The sequence below is a fragment of the Neolamprologus multifasciatus genome, chromosome 12, assembly GCF_963576455.1.
Source record: "Neolamprologus multifasciatus chromosome 12, fNeoMul1.2, whole genome shotgun sequence".
NCBI classification, from domain to species: Eukaryota; Metazoa; Chordata; class Actinopteri; order Cichliformes; family Cichlidae; genus Neolamprologus; species Neolamprologus multifasciatus.
The window spans coordinates 15,850,268-15,871,903 of NC_140450.1; the positions used below are offsets into that span (position 1 = coordinate 15,850,268).

At 41.3% G+C, this 21,636-nt stretch overlaps 1 protein-coding gene across 10 annotated transcripts in view; it reads right to left on the reverse strand.

Annotated features, from left to right (window-relative positions):
• Positions 1–17,978, reverse strand: part of trim36 (tripartite motif containing 36) — a 36,244-nt gene extending 18,266 nt beyond the window's left edge. The window contains exons 1-5 of one of the 10 annotated variants that reach the window (XM_085181263.1): positions 17,517–17,973; positions 13,035–13,269; positions 4,691–4,771; positions 3,401–3,744; positions 309–455 (exon numbers count right to left, since the gene is read on the reverse strand). In XM_085181263.1, the coding sequence (XP_085037389.1) occupies positions 309–455; positions 3,401–3,744; positions 4,691–4,771; positions 13,035–13,269; positions 17,517–17,579 (870 nt within the window). In that variant the 5' untranslated portion in view covers positions 17,580–17,973. Of the gene's footprint in view, positions 1–308; positions 456–3,400; positions 3,745–4,690; positions 4,772–7,498; positions 7,565–13,022; positions 13,270–14,100; positions 14,334–17,516 lie in introns of those variants that run through there. The other 9 variants (XM_085181254.1, XM_085181255.1, XM_085181256.1 and 6 more) reach the window with 9 other exon arrangements.
• Positions 17,979–21,636: the final 3,658 nt, after the last annotated feature.

The following is a 21,636-nucleotide window of genomic DNA, read 5'->3' on the forward strand; positions in this document are numbered from 1 at the left end:
AGCAGAGGAGATGAAATCCAGGAACAAGTCCGTGTGTGACCCACTACAAAAAAAGGTGCCTCTGAACTTCTTTTGTTGCATACTTTAGCGATGACGGGAAGCGTGGACAAAAGGCTTTTACTTGAGTCCAATTATGCTAGCACCAAACTTCTGCACAATAATCTGCCCTTAAAGGATTCTCAAAACCTCAAATCATTGTTTTATCTTTCACTACAGTTTACCTAGTCATTACCAGTTTTTAAATAATAAAATTTCAAGTGTACTGACTGTGTGGGGAAAAAAAAAAAAAAAAAGTCTAAATGTGTTACCTTGAGGATCTTGTAAGCACTGCTCATGGAGGTGACTTTGTGGTTAGCATGGGATCCTCCAAGCTTGCACAAGTGACACACGGGACGCCTGCAGACCTCACAGTACATGTTCACCTTCTCCATCTCGTGCTCTGGGCACATGAGAACCTGCGAGATTAAGGAGAAAACAAATTATCGCCCCCGAGGACTCACTTTGTCACAAGTACCACTTACCTCCCAGTTACATAAGCTCTGAAAAACAAGGACTTAAAATTAATCCAAAGAACGCATGTACACATTAAACTGCACTGTTTTATACTGCATAGAGCTACACAGTGTTGATAAAATGTTGACAAATGAAGTGAAACAGGAAGATGAGCTAAAGCCATTTAAAAAAAAAAAAAAAAAGTGGTAGACAGCTCGATGAACCATTTCCTGATGGGTCTTAAAATAGAACTCAAATCAGCGCTCCAAATGCCAAGATCCTCATCAGAGGCTAAAACAGCAGATACATCACTCCTCAATGAACAAGGAATGCAACAAATACACAAACCAAAAAGAGAAATGCAAGTTTGTGTTTCCAATGGACATTCTAGACAAACACTACACAATAGGAATGTATAGACATTTGAAACAAGCTCTGGCTTGACCCAAACAGGAGTCCAGCTCTATTGCTGAGGAGCTGTTCCCCATTCCTGGATGATTGCAGCGATCAAGGTTGTGGTTTGCTCTATTCAATTCAATTCAATTTTATTTATATAGCGCCAAATCACAACAAATGTCGCCTCAAGGCGCTTCATAGATACAGAGAAAAGCCCAACAATCATATGACCCCCTATGAGCAAGCACTTTGGCGACAGTGGGAAGGAAAAACTCCCTTTTAACAGGAAGAAACCTCCGGCAGAACCAGGCTCAGGGAGGGGCGGCCATCTGCTGCGACTGGTTGGGGTGAGAGAAGGAAGACAGGATAAAAGACATGCTGTGGAAGAGAGACAGAGATTAATAACAGATACGATTCAATACAGAGAGGTCTGTTAACACATAGTGAGTGAGAAAGGTGACTGGAAAGGAAAAACTCAATGCATCATGGGAATCCCCCGGCAGCCTACATCTATTGCAGCATAACTAAGGGAGGATTCAGGGTCACCTGGTCCAGCCCTAACTATATGCTTTAGCAAAAAGGAAAGTTTTAAGCCTAATCTTAAAAGTAGAGATAGTGTCTGTCTCCCGAATCCAAACTGGAAGCTGGTTCCACAGAAGAGGGGCCTGAAAACTGAAGGCTCTCCCTCCCATTCTACTTTTAAATACTCTAGGAACAACAAGTAGGCCTGCAGAGCGAGAGCGAAGTGCTCTAATAGGGTGATATGGTACTACAAGGTCATTAAGATAAGATGGGGCCTGATTATTTAAGACCTTGTATGTGAGGAGCAGGATTTTGAATTCAATTCTGGATTTAACAGGAAGCCAATGAAGGGAAGCCAAAACAGGAGAAATATGCTCTCTCTTTCTAGTCCCTGTCAGTACTCCTGCTGCAGCATTTTGGATTAGCTGAAGGCTTTTCAGTGAGTTTTTTGGACATCCTGATAATAATGAATTGCAGTAGTCCAGCCTGGAAGTAATAAATGCATGAACTAGTTTTTCAGCGTCACTCTGAGACAGGGTATTTCTAATTTTAGAGATGTTGCGCAAATGGAAGAACGCAGTCTTACATATTTGTTTAATATGTGCGTTGAAGGACATATCCTGGTCAAAAATGACTCCAAGGTTCCTCACAGTGTTACTGGAGGCCAAGGTAATGCCATCCAGAGTAAGAATCTGGTTAGATACCATATTTCTAAGCTTTTCAGCGCCGAGTACAATGACCTCAGTTTTATCTGAGTTAAGAAGCAGAAAGTTAGTGGCCATCCAAGTCTTTATGTCTTTAAGACATTCCTGCAGTTTAACTAATTGGTGTGTGTTATCTGGCTTCATGGACAGATAGAGCTGGGTGTCATCTGCATAGCAGTGAAAATGTATGCTATGTCTTCTAATGATGCTGCCTAGGGGAAGCATGTATAATGTAAACAGAATTGGTCCTAGCACTGAACCCTGTGGAACTCCATAATTAACCTCAGTGTGTGAAGAGGACTCTCCATTTACATGCACAAATTGGAGTCTATTAGATAGATATGATACAAACCACTGCAGTGCAATACCTGTAATACCTACAGCATGTTCTAATCGCTCTAATAGGATATTATGGTCAACAGTATCGCATTGATGAATGCATTAACCCAGAATGTCCAGGTCACATTTAACAGGAGACATATGGGGTCTAAATGCTAGCCAGGGAAGTCTCTAGATATGTCCTGAGCCAGAAAGGTCTGTGCTACTCTGGCACGGTCCCACTAAAAAACCCCCCCCCCCAAAAAAAACCAAAAAAAAACCCCACCATTCTCAGGACATAAGTACAGGTAGGAGCACATCTTAAGTCCTCTGTCTAGTCAGATTTCCACTGAGAACAAACAGATCAGAGATGGTGCTCTCGTGGACATGGAAGTCTGCAGCAACAGCTCGGACAGATGCCAGCATGGCAATAACCTGGCCTCGGCCAACTTCACTTAATCACGCGGGTTTGTGCTCAGTAAACAAATTACCAATCCCCAGACTAAAACCAAACAACAAGAATTGAAGACTAATCACAGAATTTGTTTGGGTTTTCACATGTAAAAAAGATAAAACTTGCACTTCTGTTTTTGACTAGTATATGACACAGGAACCAATTTCATAGTTCTGCTGAGAGTAAACTATATTTGATTCTGTTTCTGAGTTACACCATGCGTCACTGACCTTTCTGAGCTTCAGAAAGTGATTAAATATAGTTTGATCAGCAAAGTTAAGTTTTAAGCCAAACTTTCTGTATAGCAATGATTAGAAAATCAACACAGCTGGTAAAATTCACCATGCATGACATGCAACTCTCATACCGCCATTCAATCAAGTAAGCAGAAATCTATCAACTAATGTTTAACTCTGTGATAACATATCTTGTTAACTGTTCATAGTTCAAAGTTGTTTTGTTTATCGTTTATTACTTCGTGAGAACAAACTGACAGCTACTGAGCCACACTCACCTTGGGCCTAAAATTCGTAGTGGGACCAACATACTCGTGCTGGGCTTTGGGTGTGCCCCAGGGGTGGTGCAGCTTGAAACACTCGTTACAGTAGCTCGCCTTGCAGTCCATGCAGCTCTTTGTTGCCTCCTGCTGTGGAGGCTTGCAGATGTTGCACATGATGGCGACGGCTGCGCGGGCAGCCTGCCGGTAGCGCTCCACAATGCTCTCCAGGGTGAAGTTTCGGAACAACATGCTGATGCCGCGTTCGCCCAGATCTATGTCATGCTGGCAGCCTGGGCACGGGATGGCGGTGACCCGGGGAGTCACAGATCCTCTACGCCATCCCGGAGAGGAGATGGAACCTGGAGGAGAGCAACGAGGGCAGAGCACTGAAATGAGTGTCAGGAATATAGAGTCACAGCCTCGGGACACCCATTTTCCAGTCTTGCCTGAGGCCCTATTTTATTATGTCAAATATTACAATATATACATTGTAATAATACAATGTCCTCTGATTTCTAATTACAGTCAATTAACAGCTTTCAAGATGTTCTAGCACAGTTTAAAGACAAATAGATTCGGTTTGAAAAGCAAATTCACAAAATTGAGCCTAAAGCAAATCTGACGTTACAAATAGAGCCTCAGCATGTCTCTCTTTGTGCTTTATTTCCACAGTGACAGCAGCACAATTGAGGCATGGCTGTATTGGGGCAATACACCCAGCAGCTGTCAGGGGGAAAAAAGTCCACAAAGAAAGACCATCAAGGGTACTGGAACAGGTTAAGGAGTGACGTTTGACACAATAGTCAGCATCCTTGGAGCTTATACACAGTCTTAATAAGAAATGAATTTCATTCAACACTTACTACATGAAAGAAGAGTATTTTAAGTGCTCACAATGATCTGGACAAAGGAAATAATTCAATTTCCCTTAAATGGGTGATTGGCAAAATAAAGATGAAAACAAACCACATGATTTAAACAAAAATAAAAAACACAAACAATTATAACTAAAGTGCATTGTAAGACAAAGAAAATAAGCTTTCAATAAAAATTTCAAGCAACTGACATGTCCAGTTCAATGCAGGAACACTTTTCACATAGCACATCTCTTAAAGCAACATTGCTTTCAAGAGTCTCACAACATCGTGCTTGTTACTGATGCGGCAGCATCAGAACAAGGCAGCAACACGGTTGCACGAGATCACATCACAGACACAAGCAGGGTCTGTTACACAAAACATCGTCACCACACTTAAAGCCAGCAAACTGACGTCAGAGCACGCAAAAATTAATATATTGCTTCACGTTTTTGAGGGACAGGGGAAGCGAGGAGTGCTGGATTTATCTCTGTTTGCAAGCCAGTATTTCCGCTCCGTTTCCGAGGACCTAAAAAATTAAATCAAACACTCCTCAGGTAAGCAAAACACAGGAAAATGATTTGAAAGCACAACTTCAGCAAAAAAAGTAAGGAGGGGCAGCTGAGGGAAAAGCAGCAGCAGAACAGCAAACACACTGATGTGATGTGTAGCCATGCTGGGTTTTCAGATGTATCAGTGAACTCTGATGGTGCACCTCTACGAGGTCAGATCTGACCACAAACTACAGAGCTTTGTTTACCACAGTTTTTTCTACCTGAATTTATTTAACATAGGTGAAGTTGAACATTTTGCTATGATGTTACGATGAAAATCTGAGGCTAATGATGGAAATGAAGATGGCATGGTCTTATTAAAGACAAGCAGAGTCAGTGGATGACAAGTCTGGCAAAAAAAAAAAAAAAAGTAAAGAAAAGCCTTCATACTTAAACGAATGTGCTGAAGGTCTTTATATCCTGCAAAGACTGCACATGCGTGTCATGCAGGCACACTGACTCAGGTTCTGGTCAGCACAGAAGGTGTGAGCAAACAAGGCCCACAGAGCAGATGCCTGAAGCAAAGCGTGTTTGTGTGTTGATTTGTGGATCTGCAGAGGGAGCAGAGCCAAAGGCAAAAACTGACGAGTCATTGCAAAGAAAAACTGACCTTTTCTTTTTCCATCCTGTCCAGACCTTTAGACGGTATAATGCAGAAACCTACCATTCTCCCCCCCTTTAAAAGGTTTCAGATTATCAGGATACAATCTGGATGTTTAAACTCACTGGCAATTTATGAGGTACACCTATTTAACTGTTTGTTAATGCAAATATCAGCAATCCAGTGCATTTAGTGTATGAAGACATGGTCAAAACGATCTGCTGAAGTCCAAACTGAGCATCAGAATTTGGAAGAAAGGTGATTTAAGTGTTCGTGTAACAGTTTTTGGTGCCAGATAGGCTGGTCTGAGCATTTCAGAAACCGCTGATCCACTGGGATTGTCCCACAAAGTTATCAGAGTTTACAGAGAATATAATGTTACAACGGTAACTCAAATAATGCAATTTGTTACAACCAAGGTATGCAGAAGAGCATATCTGGATCTTATATTAAAACCTAAGCAGCACTATAGCTACTGCGTGCCACTCCTGTCAGCTAAGACAACTTATATACGCTCAAAAGACTTGGGGTGGGGGTGACCTGATGGGTCTCAATTTCATCTGCAACATCCACATGGTAGGGTCATAATTTAGCGCAAATATCAAAACAGGTATAATGGCTTGGCACACTTTGGGCCCCTTTGCTCCAAACGAGCATCGTAAAAAAAACCAAATAGTATTTTTGCTAACCTGCTAACCAGGTCCATCCCTTGATCATATTGCACCACATCACAAAGCATGATGATGAGTTCACTGTACTCACCAGATCCCAATCCAACCTTTGGTCTGTGGCTGAACAGGAGATCGTTGTGCGTGTTAAGCCTGTATAGTACCATCATGTCAACATGATCCAAAAATCTGAGAAAGGTTTCCAGCACCTTGTTGAATGCCATGGAGAATTAGGCAGTACTGAAGGCAAAAATGGGTCCAATTCAGTACTAGCAAGGTGTACTTAATAGAGTGGCCAGTGAGTGTATACTATAAAAATGGTTAAGTCTGCAGTTTATGAAATATTTACTTCTATGAGCAGATATCCAAGGCAGATTAACAGGACTCCAATTAGTACAACTACACTTTGTTCAATATGGAAATGTAAAATATTAACTTAATACATGTTCTCCAAGGCAGAAAAAAAAAAATCAAGTCAGCTCCCATTATTTTTTTGTACTTTTTTTTTTTTTTTTTTTTTTTTTTAAGGGCTTTGGGGACACTACATTATTTTTTCAGTGTTCAAGAAAGAGATGCTGACTCTGCTTCAAAGCTGAGAAAATAATTGCACCTGATTAAAAACATCCACTGAGCATGTTAAATAAACTTCATTAGTGAAACTAAAAGGGCTTGTGTTAGTCTTGTTTTACTTTGCTGGCAATCTGACACTTAATTAATCATGCTTAAAATAATTAGAGGTAGGCTCAAACAGGTTTGTGTTCCTATAAGTGGTTTCTCGAACACATTATTGTCAAGTCAAGCATAATGAGCAAATTAAAGGCAAACATATCAGGAAATAATGACAGTTAACAAGCTTGGCAAGTCCAAACATACTGTATGCTTTTTTTTCTCTCCACTGAGTGTTTAACTTAAGAGACCTATAGTTCTCCATCCCTATAAAGCTGCTTTATTCGCTACCTGATTTAGCGAATAATGCAAGGCTTAGTCCACACACACAGACACACACATTCTTGTTCCACTTCAACTCCTAGGAAACTTCCTTGCCCCTTTCTCACTAATTTAAGCTCCTTTCAATTCCTTTTTGGTACGAAGCAACCTCTCTGTCTGGGACACTACCTCCCTCCCTCACTCAGGCACTACTTTCTTTTACATACTGACTCATCGTTGGAGCATTTCATACCCATTTTAACACTCGAGTTTTATGCTCAGTGGACATTTTTAAGGGTCTTTTAAACCAGATATTAGTCATTAAGTGTCTAACAAAGAGTTAAAAGCCTACTTTATGGTATTAATCACAGCAGTTCTTCATAAGAACCTATTTTATATCTGGTGTGAGTCTGTATGATCGTGTGAATAGGGCTAATGCAGACTATGTAGAGAAGAGGTAGAACCAAACTAGGGTTTTACAGGGGTTCTAGTAACACTGTACTCACTACTACAGCTACTCAAAACACGGAGCCCGCGTCTACCTCGACTTCCAAACGACCTTCGCACAGTGGCTGCAAGCAATGAACAGAGAAGTGAGGTGAGACCAACAAGGAAAAAAAAATCTTTTAAATTAAACAAAGCATAATGTGAAGTGATGCGTGAATACAGATTTTTTTTTTTTTTTAATATGACACTGAAAAAAAAAAAGTCAACTTATGAGAAAAGTGACAAAAATGGAAATGCAGTTCAGTGTAATGTAAAACATTTAAAATACATTTTGAACAAAGTACAATTAACTCTTGATTTATGCATCATTACTAAACAACTTGTATTAAAGGAGAGAAACATATACATGACTGGACTAATAAATGTGGTCCTCATTTTATTTTTGGTCTAGAATGTGTATTAATAGCAACAGTTTGGCTTATGAGAAATATTTCTCGTCATGTTTATATGCCAAGCATAAAATTTTAAAAAGGAGACTGTTAGCTTAGCTCACCATTAAAATTAGGCATAGCTAAAACCACTTTCCTACCAGTTCCACTGCACTACTTGCAGCCTTTTGCACAGATTTAAGCAGATATGGGCAGTAACGCGTTACTCTGATTACTTTTTTCAAGTAACGAGTAAAGTAAGGGATTACGTTTGCAAAAACGGTAATTAGATTACCGTTACTTTCCCGTAGGAACGTTGCGTTACTGCGTTACTAAAACAGTGATTTTTTGCGACAATGTCTCATGACAGTGAGGTAAGCGAGTGCGACGTTTGTGACAACAGCTGTGTGCAGATCAACAATGGATCATATATCGAGTGCTGGAGAGAGTATGAGCATGCAGCGTTTAAAGCGTGGAAGTACTGACCTTATTTTGAGTTTGATTGCATAAAAAGTGACAAAAACATTAGCGTCTGTTGTGCGTGGGAAGAAAACGTCTTTTTACAGCGAAAAAAAACAAAAAAACAAAACAAAAAAAACCCCTAAACTTCCAAGCAAGCACCGAGTGCGCTACGACATAATGGGAAATTTACAGAGAAACTGCCCTATCCTTCTACTGACCACTGCGGCACACCTGCACCAGGGTAAACCTCTGCCTACCCCACTCCTGCTTTACAGGTGGAAAATAGAGCAACAGGACCGCTAGTCTGCGACTTTATTTTCTGCTGTGTTTTACTTGCATCTATTTGAAAGAGTGAGTGTTAACACACAAAAAAATATTTTATGTGCTGGAATGTGCAGAAAATAGGTTTAAATATTAAACAAATTTCTTCCAGTCAGAGAATGTTGCATATAATTAAATGTTTGCTTGATGCATAAAGCTAAAAGATTAAAACTAACAAAACAAGTTTTAAAAAGGGACCTTTCCATTTGATTTGTATGATGGATTATGTAGAAAAAGTAGAATTGGGCTGAAAGATCTATCACTTTATCACCTTATCACCTATTCAGGTTGTAAATCGTGTTTTTAAAAAGTAACTAAGTAATTACTTTTGAAAATAAGTAATCACTAAAGTAATGGGATTACTTTTTTGGGGAAGTATTCAGTAATTAGTTACTGATTACTTTTTTCAAGTAACTTGACCAAAACTGGATTTAAGGGAGAAATCTTTTTTCCTTTTGATAATGTTCAGACACCATTTTGCTCTCAACAAATTAAACAGGGATTGTCAAAGAGTAAAGGACAGATATTTCATTCATCAAGATCCAATATGGGATTTAAAAGTTAGCTTAATTTTTGTGAGATTTATATTATAAACCACATTATATTATTGTAAGGTTTACCTCACAAAATGAAGCCTTTTGAGGCAACTGTTGCAGTGACTTGGCACTATATGAATAAAACTGAACTGAGATGTTGGCTGAACAAAATAAATTAACACTGCAGAAGTTTGTTTATGCCACTGGAAAAAGAAAAAAAATATATATATAAAAAAATTTTTTAGAGAATGTAAACTTTCGACTTACGGGTCAAAAGTTCCACCCGTAACTTTTTTTTTTTTTTTTTTTTTTAAAAACAGCGGCAGCTCAGAGCTAAAAACATTAGCATCTTTAGTTAAAGTTAGCTAAAGATGCTACCAAAGTTGATGAGTTATCAAAATTAAGTTGGCTAAAGTCGGAAACATTTTACATCTCCCTTAATTTTCGAAGCAAGTTTTTTTAAATGTATAATATGGCTGTTCGATATAACGATATATATCGGATGACGATATAAAAACGTCTATGGTTCATTTTATGCTATTGTTTGTTTCGTGGTGTCGCAAAATAAACTGTTTACGGCAATATTGTTTCATCGTTTTGATGTTTCAAAATGATGTATAGTGGCTATATTAATTTCTTAAAAGTTCTCTCTCTTTTATATTTAATATAACCACACTACAGACAGACAAGCGCCTGTTTTTATGCGTTGTCGTTAGCAACAACGATGGTAAAACCATCAGGTGTCCGTTTGTTTATTTTACACAAACCTTTCACAATAAAGCTCAAGATAAACTGAATCGCGTAAAAGATTATGCCGAGTATTTATGGATGAGAAGCAAAAAAAAGAGCCGTCAGGTGACAAAAAAATAAACCTTAGACTCAAACGTTAGAACAGGCTTTTTCCCGCAGCACGCATTCATGCATCTGTTAAAACACTCTTCTCCAGGTACACGACGCCCAGCTGGAAACACTTCACACAAGTCCAGCTGCCCGATATTCACAGAATTTACAGAAAATGTAAAAATTTAGTGATTTATATCGTTATCGGACAATAGATGTCTTATATCAGGATATGAGATTTTGGTCATATGGCACCGCCCTAATGTATAATTCGGTTACATTTTCCAATAGGAGCATGGAAAACATACTTTAATAGAAAGCAGGTAAGCAAAGCTAACCATCTCCTGGCTATAGTTTCGCATCCAGCATTTTACTTCTAAAACACTGACAAGAAAACAAATTTGCTTATTTCTCAACATGTGACAAGATTACTAAAGCCAACGCAGCCTTCGTCAGTTAACTCTTATTGAGGGTTAGCAGTTAAAGGTTAGCTGTGTTTATAGCCCCAAAGCTGGGAAACGTCACGTTTTAGTAACCGCCTTTTTCAGTCACAGTACAGAGAGGCTTGTCCAAGCTGCACATTGATAAATATAGTCTCAAGTCTTTTCTTTCTCTCGCTTCATCTAATCCCTCAGTCATTCCTCTCAGGCAGGTTGCATCACCATGGCTACCAATGAGCTGAGCTCCCAGCAGTGAAGGCACTAGGAGAGTTAGTTTGTTCTGTTGGGAGTTAATGTGTTAATAATGTACTTCAAGGTTTCCTTCTTACACTCACTGGAAATCTGCACTCATGAAAAGCCTTATTAAATATCATGTCAACCAAATGTCACTGAATTTACTGTACGTTAATGCTGTGCATTGACCTGAAAGGAGGCAGTAGTCATAATGAGTCCAGTGGCTCTGTGCACAACCTGGATTTTTGCTGGACCTCAGATTTGTTTACTCAAAAAGCAGGATTTGATTATTTCCTGCATCAACAGACACAGTCCTGCCAGTAAGGAACAAACTTGAGCTGAACAGGGAGACTGTTCAAGAGCCCTGCCTCAGTGGTTTGGAACCAGCGCTGAATAACTTGCAAAGAGTTCACCTCAGTAAACATCGGTTTTGTTAGTGCTACCCTTCTGATTTTGACAGTGCTCCAAGAAGAGATGTTGGTTAAACATTACTCAGTCTCATACAGCACGAGTTACTGAATAGCCATAATTGTAAGAAAATGAGTGCCCACCTTTATGCACAAGTCTGCATCAGTTCAAAAATAAATGAATTACATAGAGTCTAAAATCAAGCACTGTAAACTTGATTTTAATCAACTTCCACAGCATAATCACTCAACATGTTGATTTGGGGTCAGCCATTGATTATGCCCAAACGTCATCTTAAAGAACAAATTGAAAAATCAATTTAAAATGAAAAAAAGCACAACCAAAGCTTTAATACCAGTGATTTAAACACATTACATTCAACACTACATCTCGAATGGTGTCCCAGTTCAATACAACACACTCAAAACACTGAAATAAAAAAGGATTCATCGGCACATATGTAGATGTTTGGCATTTTAAGGTATGCATATGCTCTGTAAACATCACAGCAGCAATGTCACAATTTACTCGATTTTTGTATCTGTCGTCTCCTTTTTTAAAAAGAAGGGGAAAAAGTAAGAATTGCACAGAGAGACTTGATTAATCTCTGCAGATTTCAAATATGCACACTCTTTCCCAATCCCATTATTCCAGCATGAACCCACGACCTGCTTGGAGTTGGTATGTAGCATTTAAGTCAGACACAGCCCGGGTGATGTCAAGAGCGCAAATGAGACAACATCTTTCTGAAAATGGCCTCCAGCCCAGAGCTCTCAGGAGCCACAGAGGCGGCCTTGTGTCCCACCATGACGCTTTTTCTTTTTTAGGCTTAGACATTGACCCGCTTGAGCCGGACTGCAGCAGTGCAACGTGCTGTGCAGAGAACATAAACATAATTTAGCCACCTGCGCCCGGAGGAATCTCAACCAGCTTTCCTCCTCCCAGCTCAGCTTGGTTTTAAGAGTTTAAAATAACTAAATAAAAATGCAAAAAAAGGAGCTTACAGATCTCCTTTGTTCACCCGTGTGTACATAACACGCACACACATACCCAATTAAAGGTGTAGTGAAAATGATAGCTGCTCTTCTTGTCATTACTTTAACATTTCCAAATGTGTTTGATGCCCCGGGGACCAATAGAAGGCAGACAGTGAAGATTAGGGCCTGATGGAGCTTGTCAACATTTCTTTTCGAAGACAAAACTAAAGCTCGTCGACTTCCTCTTCTTTCTCTCTAATGAGGCTTGCAAAAGCAGACGGGATCACAAGTAGTGATGACTGACGGTGTTGCGGCTGAGCGGTAAAATGATTAAAAATAATTTCTCAAAGTTTGTTCTGCGTTATCTAGGACAAGAAGAGGAGGGGAGAGCGGCGTCTGAGGCGCACTAGCACCCAAACGTCGCACAAAACTTGGCCTATTTAGCGTCTCTCCCAGTTTCCACGAGTCTATTCACACTCAACCATTAATTTGCATTGGTTAAAGATTTGCTTATTGGTTCATGAAGCCCTCTTCTCAGTTGCACTACCTTTTTTTCCCCAAGCCTTCAGTTTTTATTTGTGTCATACTTTTCCTTATTTGAGAAGCTTTCTTTCCCTTTCTGTAGAGGAAAATCCCAACACCTGTTGCATGCAGCCTTTTGACAAGAAGCAAAAGGTGAAGTTGAAGGAACTAGGAGGAAGATGTTACAGGAAGTTGGCATTACCAATTCCCCTAGGAGTCACCACAAATGGTCGAGCATTGCATTTTGTGTTCTGATTATTAGCTTCCATTAGGCAGTGCAAGAGCTCTCACTGTTCCTGCCAATGCCCTCAATACACAAGCTTTTAAAAACCTACAGAAATATGAGATTCAACTCCCCACACCATAATCCCTCCTGTGAAGCTCACTTTTAAGTTAACAAGCTTTGGTTCCTTACCCTGAGACCCACCTGATCTCACAAGCCTATCCAGCCTCTCCATGGAGGGGGAGGGCACCCTGGACCTGGGGCTGCCCGGTAGGGAGCACTCAGAACCAGCATCAAAAGAGTCCTCGTGGTTCAACATGAGCAGCTCTCTCACACATTTGTGGCAGACGCTGTGCTGGCAGGGCAGGATCAGTGGATGGGTGAAGAGCTCCTTGCAGATTGGGCAGATCAGCTCCCTCTCTATGTTCTTGATCGGGACCTGATGATGGAGAAGGGATAACTGAATAAACTAGATTTCTTTTTAACATTTTGAGGCGTTTTCAGACGGTGCAAGTGCTGTCAGGTACACCGAACAAGACAAAAATAACTTGGAAACAAAAAAGGTGAACAGAAAGACAGAAATAGAATCACAGCTCAGAAGGATACAGCTCTCTTTGATTCCCAGACAACTACTATAATGAAGATGCTGTCTGCAAATCTGAGCAGGTATGCTGTGTCACTGCAGGTGGAGAAATGCACTTTAAGGTGGGCACACTGGGGTGTAGGTTTGACAGCTATACTGATTTCAGTCACTCCCCTGGCTATCACAATAATGGCCATTCGCAGTGTATTTAACATGTTAAGATAGATTACATAAACCGGGATTAAGCCCTGCTAAATATAGAGAAACAGTGAAACGCATGAGCCCAGCAGCTCACGTTTCAGCACATTAAAGACGATTACGAGCGTCTCTGCAGCAGTCCTAAAGCGGCAGATTGGTGATTTCTTTCAGGTGGTGTGATGAGACATCCCGGCGTAATCAATCAATCCATCCTCCTGCTGGTGGTGGTGCTTGAACAGCAGTAATTTAGAGAAAACACTCACGTGTTAAATACCCAGAAGGATAAAGGGAAGTTTAAACAGAAAACAGTGACCAAGCCTGTTTGAAGCGAGTCACTACGCAAAGAAATAAGTGAAACAAACGCTGGAGTCAGCAATGAATGGAGACTGGTAACTTTTAACAATGCCCAGTCCCAACAGCAGAGGCGAACAATGACGAGTCTCTCACACACACACACACTACCATGAAACTCACTTTTCTCCAACTTACCCCGTTTATGCTGCTACGCCGCATCTCTGCAGACATCCCGGGGGAGAAAACGCTGTGTGAGAGACTTAAAAACACCTAACCCGGCGTGTTGGCTCGAGCTAAAATACCCGAACTTCTCCGACGCGACGTGAAGATGCCGACAGCGACGGATGAGTGAATTTAAATAGAGCGACGCTGCTGAGAGAGTCTGCGCCGGCCGCCCGGAGTGAATCAGCAGCCGCTTCTCTGCTGCAGGAGAGCAGGCGGACCGAGACAGGCGGGGGTGGGGGGTGGGAGGAGAGCCGTGTGGGAGGGGGGAGTGCGTAAGTTAGAGATGGGCGGATCGAGCCGAATATCGGTAGTATCGTTACTAGCGCGATAGCATCGATATTTTCATAAGAAAATGTTCAAATACACGAAACGCTGAAAGGTATTTTTTTGTTGAATTAACTAATTCTTGTGAAAAGTTACTGAATTATGTTACTAGGTCATTGAAACACATGCAAATATACAACAGTATATAAGGCAAAAACAAAGTTTGTACAATCCTAATAAGCTTGCAAGTCAATATTTGGTGTGACTAAATATTTCTTCAACAAGCTTATAAATTCTTTGAGTGTTCTTCAGGAGCAGTTCTCCAGGCTTCTTGAAGGACATTGAAAGCTTTTCTTTGGATGGTGGCTCATTTCTGTTCTGTTGTTTGTCCAGATGATCCCAGTCAGTGTTCCCAGTGTGACTGTCAGTTTTCCATTGTGTGCTTTTCTATCCTGGTATGCTTTTACTGCTCTGGCAGTGTGTTTGGGATCATTGTCATGCTGGAAAATGAAGCCATTGCCAATGGAATGCTGTCCATTTGCATGATGGACTCCCTCTTGCCAACTGTTCTTTCACTGAGACCATTTCTGATGAAGCTTCTGTGAACATCCTAAGCCTCTCTCAGGTCCCGTGTCCGATATTTGCTGGATATGTTTTGTTTGTTTGTTTCTTAGGGATGTGACACTCAGGTGCTGTCAATCTGCTGTACATATGTTTGTATGTGCATACCATTTCCTTTTCTGTCCTCCAATTGTCCAGTTTCTTCAATTTTGTAAAGTGCACACTGCACACCATGCTGAGATATGCCAAGTTTTTTGGCTAATAGTACCTCGGGAATTATTGGTGCAAAAATATTGCTTTATTTCTATCAAATTATATTAATTTTGGCACTTTCTATAGATTCAACTAAAGAAATGGGAATATATATGTGAAAGGCGCTCAGTAACAAATTGCCTTAAGATGCAATTTGTGGTTCTGTTATGTGTTATGTGTAGACACAGCACTATTTCACCACTAATTCATCCCTTGAGTTAAGTTACCTTCTTATGTTTGAATTATTCATAGGTCAGTGTTAGGTAGCTTAACAAACAAAACATTCTTCTGAAAAAATGATTAGGTACAAGGACTGGACTGAAAAAGCGGGGAGGGGGGGAGAGGGCTCGAGACTTTTGCACAATACTGTACTGTATATCAGAGGGACAGCCCAGTTTGACATTTTTGGGAGACAATGTTGAATGTTTGCAATCAAACTGAATTCGGGAAAAGTATGCTGTGTTTGCAGATGCTAGCAATGTGATGTTTAATGTGTGAAGGCTTGCTGAGAACAGACCGGTAATTAAAGTGTCTTCATGTGCCTATCAGCACTTGAATTTGAAGTTCAAGGGAAAGCTCTCAAAAGCTTTACAAAAGTACTTAAAATACAAAACAGCCTACCCTTTTCAGTATGTCCATCTTTACACCGGGTTACTACACTGACACCCAGAAGCAAAGGGGGCCAGCAAACTGAGACTGCTGTGCTCGTTACAACGTCAGGGTCCTTCCCATTACATTAGGGGATTTATGACCCTATAATTGCTTGCTGTAGTGATTATTGCGCAGGTCTGCAATTATTTTATTGAACACTAGGGTTGCCTGGCAAGTCACCCCAATAATGTTTCAGTTAGAGAACAAAAAGTGACCATAAAATAAGTTGGGTGCTTTGAGGAGGAGCTGTAATTCCTTCAAGAAGTAAAGTGGCCATGTTATTTGAATTGATTAACCGGCTTCTGCATGCACAGTCACTGGAGGCACAGAGGGCAACTTTAGGACTCTGTTTAGTCATTTGTTTGTTTGCTGGCAGACACTCGGGCCTTGCAGCGACACTGCCAGACAGCACAGTCTTGCTGCTGTGTCACATGATGAAGTTTCTGCCACTGTGGACTTCCATGTTCTCCCCATGCCTCTGTTCCTCACAAAGTCCAAAGACTTGACAACATTAAATGTCCTGTATGATGTCATTATGTCATATGCTGTATGTCAACCTGTGACTGACTGACAGCCTGTCCTGAGTTTAACTTGGTCCTCTAGGATTTGATTCACCCTCCAACAGCCCTCTTAGATTGGATGGTGATCTATTAAAACTAAATTTAACAGTTTCACAGAGGTCGTAGAAATGTTCTGACACATTACCCTCACTTACAGCATTTTTGTACTGCTGCTCACAGAAAGATGCTCAGCAAAGAATTTCTAGTTACTGTTTCATTAATAGATTTACTGGGCTCCTAATTTTATTTATTCTCTGGTATAACACTATCACTCACTGTGCACGACAGGTCTGACAACAGCTTAAAATATAACAGAAATCTGCAACTGCGGCTGGCATGTGTGAGTCAGTCGCCTGTAAAGTCTTCTCCTGTTTCTGTCACACACGAAACACATGCACAGCTCTGTGCACGCATGAACGAATGCCAGAGATTGTGCTAGCAGGAGAGATACATTTCAGCACATTCTGTCAGTCTGGAGTGAATGAAATGGGTAAAGACACCCACCCAGCCCTCCCCTTTTAGTCCCAAACACACCTCAGTAACCCAGTCTCACCAAAACCACAGCTGCTGCCAAGTGGCCCACATTTTGACAGAAGTCCGTGTTCTCCCTGCAGCAGTAACCAGTAACACACCCAGAAAAACCTCTAATTAAACTCATCATGTTCAATTTTTAGATAGATAGATAGATAGATAGATAGATAGATAGATAGATAGATAGATAGATAGATAGATAGATAGATAGATAGATAGATAGATGAGGTTAAATTAAGGGAATGAGTCTCTACTTTTGAACTGCAATAATGTAAAGTGACAAATTTTACAAGAACAGAATAAAATAAAATAGTTTGTGCTACAGGAATACAATAGGTGTGGGTCTTAATAACTCAGTCATGCACTCGTAGTGTATATAACGTAATATAATAGGGTATTGTGTGACACCAACAAAGAACAGATTAGAATAGAAGTCTATGAGCATGCCTCTCCATCCTCCGACAGTCCTGCAGGCCGGCCCGGCGCTGCTGCTGCTGTCGGAGCATGCTGACAGACAGATCGCCGCTGTCAGAAGGACCATAAATCATCCGAGCGGATGAGCCTCACCTCGCCCCTCACGATCCGCTCCACGATGCTGGCGAACTCCGTCATATCCTCCGAGTCCGACATGGCTACAGATGATGGTGATGATGGTGGGAATGACGATGGATGCACAGTATATAGAAGAAGAGAGCACCTCGATATTTAAAAATGCAGAAAAAATGACGCAAACAACTGCTGCGGCTTGTTAAAGAAACAGGATAAAAGCTTCACAGCTTCGCAGGGGAGGTGAGACAACATCAAGAGAGGAAGAGCCGCTCCTCAGACCATATCCACATCATCATCCATCCTCTCTCGTCCTCCCTCCCTCTTTCTCTCTCCGCACGGGCTTAGGTTTGTCCGTGGAGACTACAGTACCCCACATATGCCGGCAGCAGTTTAATTTTAGTTAGCCTCATCTTGGAAGGAAAAACCCCGCCCTCCCTCCTTTGTAGCCTCCTGTGCCATCTCCCTCCTTATCCTCCACATCATCCCTCGGCGGCGATGTCTCGCTTCACACAGCTCTTTGTATTCGCCTGATCTACCATTTATCACCCCCCGAGTGAATGACTTCCCTTAATCTGTCAATCACTACAAAAATCATAATCATGTCAGCCTGAAGATTAAGGGTCGGCTAGGGAGGGGGAGGGGGTCTCAAATCAGTTAGTGCCGCTTATTCAAGTTTCTTTTACGCTTTTACGCATGGCTGGCGGCGCACTCACGTGCGCACATGACGCTTTATGGGCTGACTTGTGGTCATTTAGACTCACGTATGAGAGTACAGGTAGCCTTTTTATGTCACTATTTGGTTTTTGTTGTTTGGGAAGCTGAAAACCGCCCCTTGAATGTGACGCATCCAGACGTGTAGAGGTTTGGAGAAAAAGCCAGATTGTGAAGCCGGATTAAGTTCGTGTTTTTAATTTTTCCGGCAATGCCACTTGTTCCGCGTCGGCAGATGGCTGCACGGCTTCATGCAGATATATTCCACCCCATTGAGCATGTGGAAGGGGGACAAGCAGGCAGACTGCCCTGACCGAACAACCGAAGCATAACAAACTTATTAAGTATGTTTCCAGTGGCTCCCAACCACGGATACGATCACAGTCAGCTGGCAGCAGTCGAAAAACCTCCTTAAAAAAATTTAAAGATGCAGGTACATAACTTAACTTCTAATAGAATACTACAATAAAAATATGAGCGCTCCATCGTTGAATGATTTAGAGGTCACTAGGATCAACTTGTGGACTGAACAGACAGCAGTGAGAGGCTGCATTTAGCCAATGATGAGGACAGAAGGATAAATTGAGGGATTATCAAAGCTGAACTTCTGTCTGAGGGCAATGTGATTTCACCAGATTTCAGTGGAAAAATCTCACACCAAAACTAAATGTGGCCTTCATCCTGGCACAAGGAAAACCTGAGGGATGACCACACTGTTAGCAAGAACTCATCGTGTAGGAGGCATTAATGTCTGGAGCAGAGTTTATGGCCATCCATCACGTGCTGCTGCGATGCAGTGCTTTAGTTGTCATGTACATAACTACCCCATAAAACGCCACAGTGCTCTACACCTATTGCAAAATCAATATAAAGTACTGATTAACGTGTTTCACTAAATAGGACTGACAGAGAATACATGTTTTATAAGCACACATTAGTTCACCTAAGGCCCTGTGATCGTTCCAGATGAGTCATTAATATTACATGAAAGGCAGAGTGGTAAACATGCTGCATTTCTTCACTGTTTTAGTAGAAACAGCTCAGTTGACGACTGAGTTTGCATTAAGCGATGTTTACCGACTCATATTAGGTCTTCTTTGCTGGCAGATATACATGTGGGAGCATGAGAGGTGTTGATGAACTCCACCCAAGCCACAGCTGCAACTTGCTGCCAAGGGAATATCTCCAGACATCACCAGTCTGGGTTAGGCTGTAATCACTTGGGTAAAAATACTTTCCTAAACTCATGTTTGCATTTCTATTGCTTTCTGTGGAGTGGGGGGCAAAATGTAAGATCCACTGCTGTTTAACATTTTATAATGTCCAAAGATTGGATATCAGTGCCACTGGGCTCCATTAACCTGGCTCGTGTTACCCTGTCAGTGCCAACAGTGAAGTCTGTGACTGTGCTGTGCAGCTCCCAGGTGGGACTCCACCGTGTGATCTGTATCCAGAGGAACCCCCCGTCCCACCTCCCCCTCAGCTTTTAATGATGTTTCAGTCACTGACCTAATAAAGCAGAGGGGAAAAAAAATCATCTCCCAGCTTTACTCACTACACAAGCCATCCACACTGTAGAAACATGAAAGGCAACTGAGGCAAATTGGGGGAAAATACCGACCAGCTGTCATCTTTCGATGTAAAAATAAAACAACAACAGTTGAGTCACCGAGCCATATGCAGGACACAGTGAAAGGAAATAAAGCCTTTCATAAAAAACTCAGCTGTTGCGGGCAGCATGAATCATGTAACACCCAAAGGAGCGAACACTTGCTTTGTCTCTTTTTGCTGTAAGGAAGTATTTAACATGAGATACTTCCATCCAGGAGGCATTAAGCAAGGGGGAATCCATCGTTGGCATGACAGCTGGGATGACAAGATTCACAATAGTAAGAATAAAAGTGCCATGACCCGTCAGACCCAGGAGAAGCATTTTTCTCCCCACCATAGCAAAGATCGAAACTTTTATCCAAACTTGGTCCTGTTTTAATTCTGAGACTGATCCAAGACCTGGTGGACAGGTGAGAGTCCATACTCATGTTTTAGTGCAAAGAGGGGACAGGGACTGACTCTGAAAGGACTAGTTGAAGATCACATTTTTGATAGTTTTGTGTTTTAAGAAATTCTTGCTTTATTTCTTTCTGTGAGTATTTATTGCAGCTAATGATTAAAGAGATTTTTATTGTCGATTGTTTGTAATTGCTGTTGCAGTTGTGGATGCTTATTATAAATATGGCCAAAGTTTCAAATAATGTCTCTGTATACCCAGGCTTTAGACTGCTCAAAGTGTTCACTTACAGTTTTTTGGGATCTTTATGAGGCCAAACAGGCTGACAGCTCTGGTGCTTCCACTCAGAATCAAGCAGAGCTTGATGGGAAAGGCAGTTGCAGCGTGGATGTTTGAGCTGCTCCCATTTTAATCTCATTCATGTTTGGAATCTTGTCCTTTCAGTGATAAAGCCAAAGTATTTGTAGGCTTAGGTTTCCTTATGAAATGATTTATTTTTTGAAGAAACTTGCTCAGTGGCAGGGAGGCAGGGATTGCATTTATTTCCTTATCACACCTTTGTGCAGATAAAGGCATTTCAAAAGCTACAGGCTACTTGCTATATGAAATTTCAATCTGTATTTTTGGTTATAAGAGGAAAAGCCTTCTTTCCTAATAAAACAAACACATGGCATATACAGTATGTTTTCCCCCGTTTTGGTGCACATCTGGAACATAATCATTTGCATTTTCGACCAATTTTGGTAACCCCCACGGCCTTTCACCTCCAGGAATGAGTCTGTTTTTAACAAGAAAAATCAATAATTTGTGCAGATGATGCACACTGGCCTCACGGGACAAAACTAACCTGTTTTTCTTTCTGAATCTGAAGCTGTTGATACTGAAGGAAAAACTTCAAGAGGGGCTAGTAGATTTGTCCACCATCTCCCAGATTACAGAGTACCTGACAGACAGGCCACAGTTTGTCAGACTGGCTTATCATCGTCTGACATGGTGACGGGCTGTCTCCATTCCTGTTCCCTTTGTGCACCTCAGATTTTGAATACAACCCTATAGAAACACTCTGACGATTCTGCAGTGGTTGGATGTACTAATGATAAGCAAGAGGGGGAGTACAGAGCACGCAACCATGACAGCAACAGGCTGACCTGGAAGATGAGCAGGCTCTGTTTACTAATAAAGCTGCAAACCACAGCAAAACAGACATTATCAGTCTGCTGTAGCGAGCACAGTGTATGGAGCAGGAAGGCTGGCTCTGTGATTGGCTGAAAACTCTGGTGGAAGTAACAAACCTAACCACCTCCGCACCACGCACTGGACAGCAGCAGAGAAACTTTCTCTAACAGGCTAATTCAGCCACAAGGACAGATACAGGAAGTCTTTCATAGGTCATGTGACTCATCTATCTGAAAATCATGT